This window comes from Austrofundulus limnaeus, unplaced genomic scaffold (genome assembly GCF_001266775.1).
Source record: "Austrofundulus limnaeus strain Quisiro unplaced genomic scaffold, Austrofundulus_limnaeus-1.0 Scaffold84, whole genome shotgun sequence".
NCBI lineage: Eukaryota > Metazoa > Chordata > Actinopteri > Cyprinodontiformes > Rivulidae > Austrofundulus > Austrofundulus limnaeus.
The window spans coordinates 889,349-891,686 of NW_013952486.1; the positions used below are offsets into that span (position 1 = coordinate 889,349).

A 2,338-nucleotide genomic window follows, 5' to 3' on the forward strand; every position below is an offset into this window, starting at 1 on the left:
AAAAACATGATAGAAATAATTCTTCTTCTTTGCCTTTCGGCTGCTCCCTTTAGGGGTCGCCACAGCGGATCATCTGCCTCCATCTCATCCTATCCCCTGCCTCCTCTACTGTTACACCAACCATCTCCATATCCTCCTTCACTACATCCATGAATCTTCTCTGCGGTCTTCCTCTTCTCCTTCTGCCTGGCAGCTCCATCTCCAACATCCTTTGTCCAATATATCCACTATCCCTCCTCAACACGTCCAAACTATCTCAACCTGGCTTCTCTAGCTTTATCTCCAATCTGATCCACCTTCACTGTCCCTCTGATCTTCTCATTTCTAATCTTGTGAGAGAAGAAACACAAGTCCAATAAAACAGTATAATGATGGCGTCCTGATGCATCTCAGTAATCCAGATGGAAAAAATCAAAAAGAAAAAATAGGTAGGTCCTCTGGATGGGTTCYTCTTTAGTGAAACGTTTCGTCTCTCCTCCAAGAGACTTMTTCAGTCTGGTAAGTTTCAGGTGAACTCATCCTTATAAGCACTGCCTCCACATGGACAAACAGGTTAGTCACATGCAAAAGAGGGCCATCATCTAACAATAGGCTTGATTWGCTCTATTGTTCATAGAGGGTCATGTGCCCCATCACCTGACTTATTGGTTTGGATGCTTCAGCTGTGGTTCTTTGGTGTTGTKTTATCYGTGTGTAGTGTRGTATRATGATGGATTTTGTCWTTTCCTTCTTTAATTAGCCTAACTGCCATATTTGGTGGTCAAACGTTTTTACRGATGTTATTCTGTGGGTCAGAAGTTAAACAGTTTGGGAACTAAYGCAGAGTATGATACTGTATGATTTTAAGATTTAGAAGTGAAGCCYTTAGCCAGCATGGTTGCCTTGCTGCCAGAAGGTTGCAGGTTCAACGCTCAGCTAGGACGAGTTTGCATGTTCTCGCAGTGTTTGTGTTATTTCCACGGTTCAAAAACACGATGTTAGGTTAACTGGTGCGTCTAGCACAGACTAGAAGAAACTAGAACTATGACGTTTATAACAAAAGTTGTATYTGTTTCTGTTTCAGGTGACGGCTCAGGCAACATGCATCACTCTGTCTGCGATGAGTGTGGACCGCTGCTACGTGACCGTCTATCCTCTGCAGTCGCTCCGACACCGTACCCCTCGCATGGCTCTGGGGGTCTCTGTGTCCATCTGGATTGGTATGAAACAAATGCACATTTTAAAAGCCTGTCGTTTGAACCATGAATCTGATGGACATGATGCTGAGGGTCTTTCACGAGCCCCATCTTCTCCAGGCTCGTTGCTGTTATCCATCCCTGTAGCCGTGTACCAGCGTCTGGAGGCAGGGTTCTGGTTTGGGCCTCAGAYGTACTGCAGCGAGATCTTCCCATCYGAACAGCTCCAAAGAGCTTTCATYATCTACTGCTTCCTGGCYGTCTACCTGCTGCCTCTGCTCACCATCGTTGGTTGTTACGCCTTCATGCTGAAGCGCATGGGCCAGGTCAACGTGAACCCCACAGACTGCAGCTACCAAGTGAGAAGAAACCATGTCGCTTGCTCAGGTTTCTGGTTCTTTCCAAGACATAACMAGTTCTCCTTGGCTTTTAGCTGCAAGTTCAGGCAGGGCGAGCAGCGGCGGTGCGGGCCCGAGTCTCCAGAATGGTGGTGGTGATGGTGGTCCTGTTCCTCGTCTGCTGGGGGCCCATCCAAATCTGCATCCTGATGCAAGCGTTTGGCCTCCGGGGTTACATTTTATACAAGGTGATTGTTGCTACATGACAAGTTCTTCACAACATGTTGTTGAAATCTGCTTATATAGCTTTATAGACAGAGGTAACCAAAATTGATCCTCCTGTCATTTTCCATCTGCAGCTGAAGATCTGGGGTCACTGCATGTCCTAYTCCAACTCCTCCGTCAACCCGCTGGTTTATACGTTCATGGGCAACAACTTCAGGAAGGCCTTCAAACATGCCTTCCCCACCATGTTTCTGTGGTGCAGGAAGGGGAGAGTCCGCGTGGGAAACATGGACTTCAGGGAGGAAGAAGAGCTGGATCTGCAGGCACCCAGAAGAGAGGAAGGGATGCACTTTCTTTCATCTGCGTCCTAAAGGTCACGCTGGCCGTGTGGAAGCTGTTCATTGTTTATTTATGGTCGAGGCCGGAGATGAGAGGAGTTCAGTGGTAGAGGGCAGAGCTCTGACCCGAACATTCACACACCAAAAGATGTTCTACTGAGATCACGTGAAAAATTCTAAATGTTTTTATTTATTTATTGTAAAACCTTGACACCCAATAATCTGTGATAAAAACATGTTTGTATGTGTATATATATATATA

At 46.3% G+C, this 2,338-nt stretch overlaps 1 protein-coding gene across 1 annotated transcript in view; it reads left to right on the top strand.

Moving 5' to 3' along the window:
- Positions 1–2,315, top strand: part of kiss1rb (KISS1 receptor b) — a 7,052-nt gene extending 4,737 nt beyond the window's left edge. The window contains exons 4-7 of the mRNA XM_014011709.1: positions 1,064–1,199; positions 1,296–1,534; positions 1,609–1,761; positions 1,873–2,315. Coding sequence (XP_013867163.1) covers positions 1,064–1,199; positions 1,296–1,534; positions 1,609–1,761; positions 1,873–2,109 — 765 coding nt within the window. The 3' untranslated portion in view covers positions 2,110–2,315. The remainder of the gene's footprint in view (positions 1–1,063; positions 1,200–1,295; positions 1,535–1,608; positions 1,762–1,872) is intronic.
- The last annotated feature ends 23 nt before the right edge of the window (positions 2,316–2,338 follow it).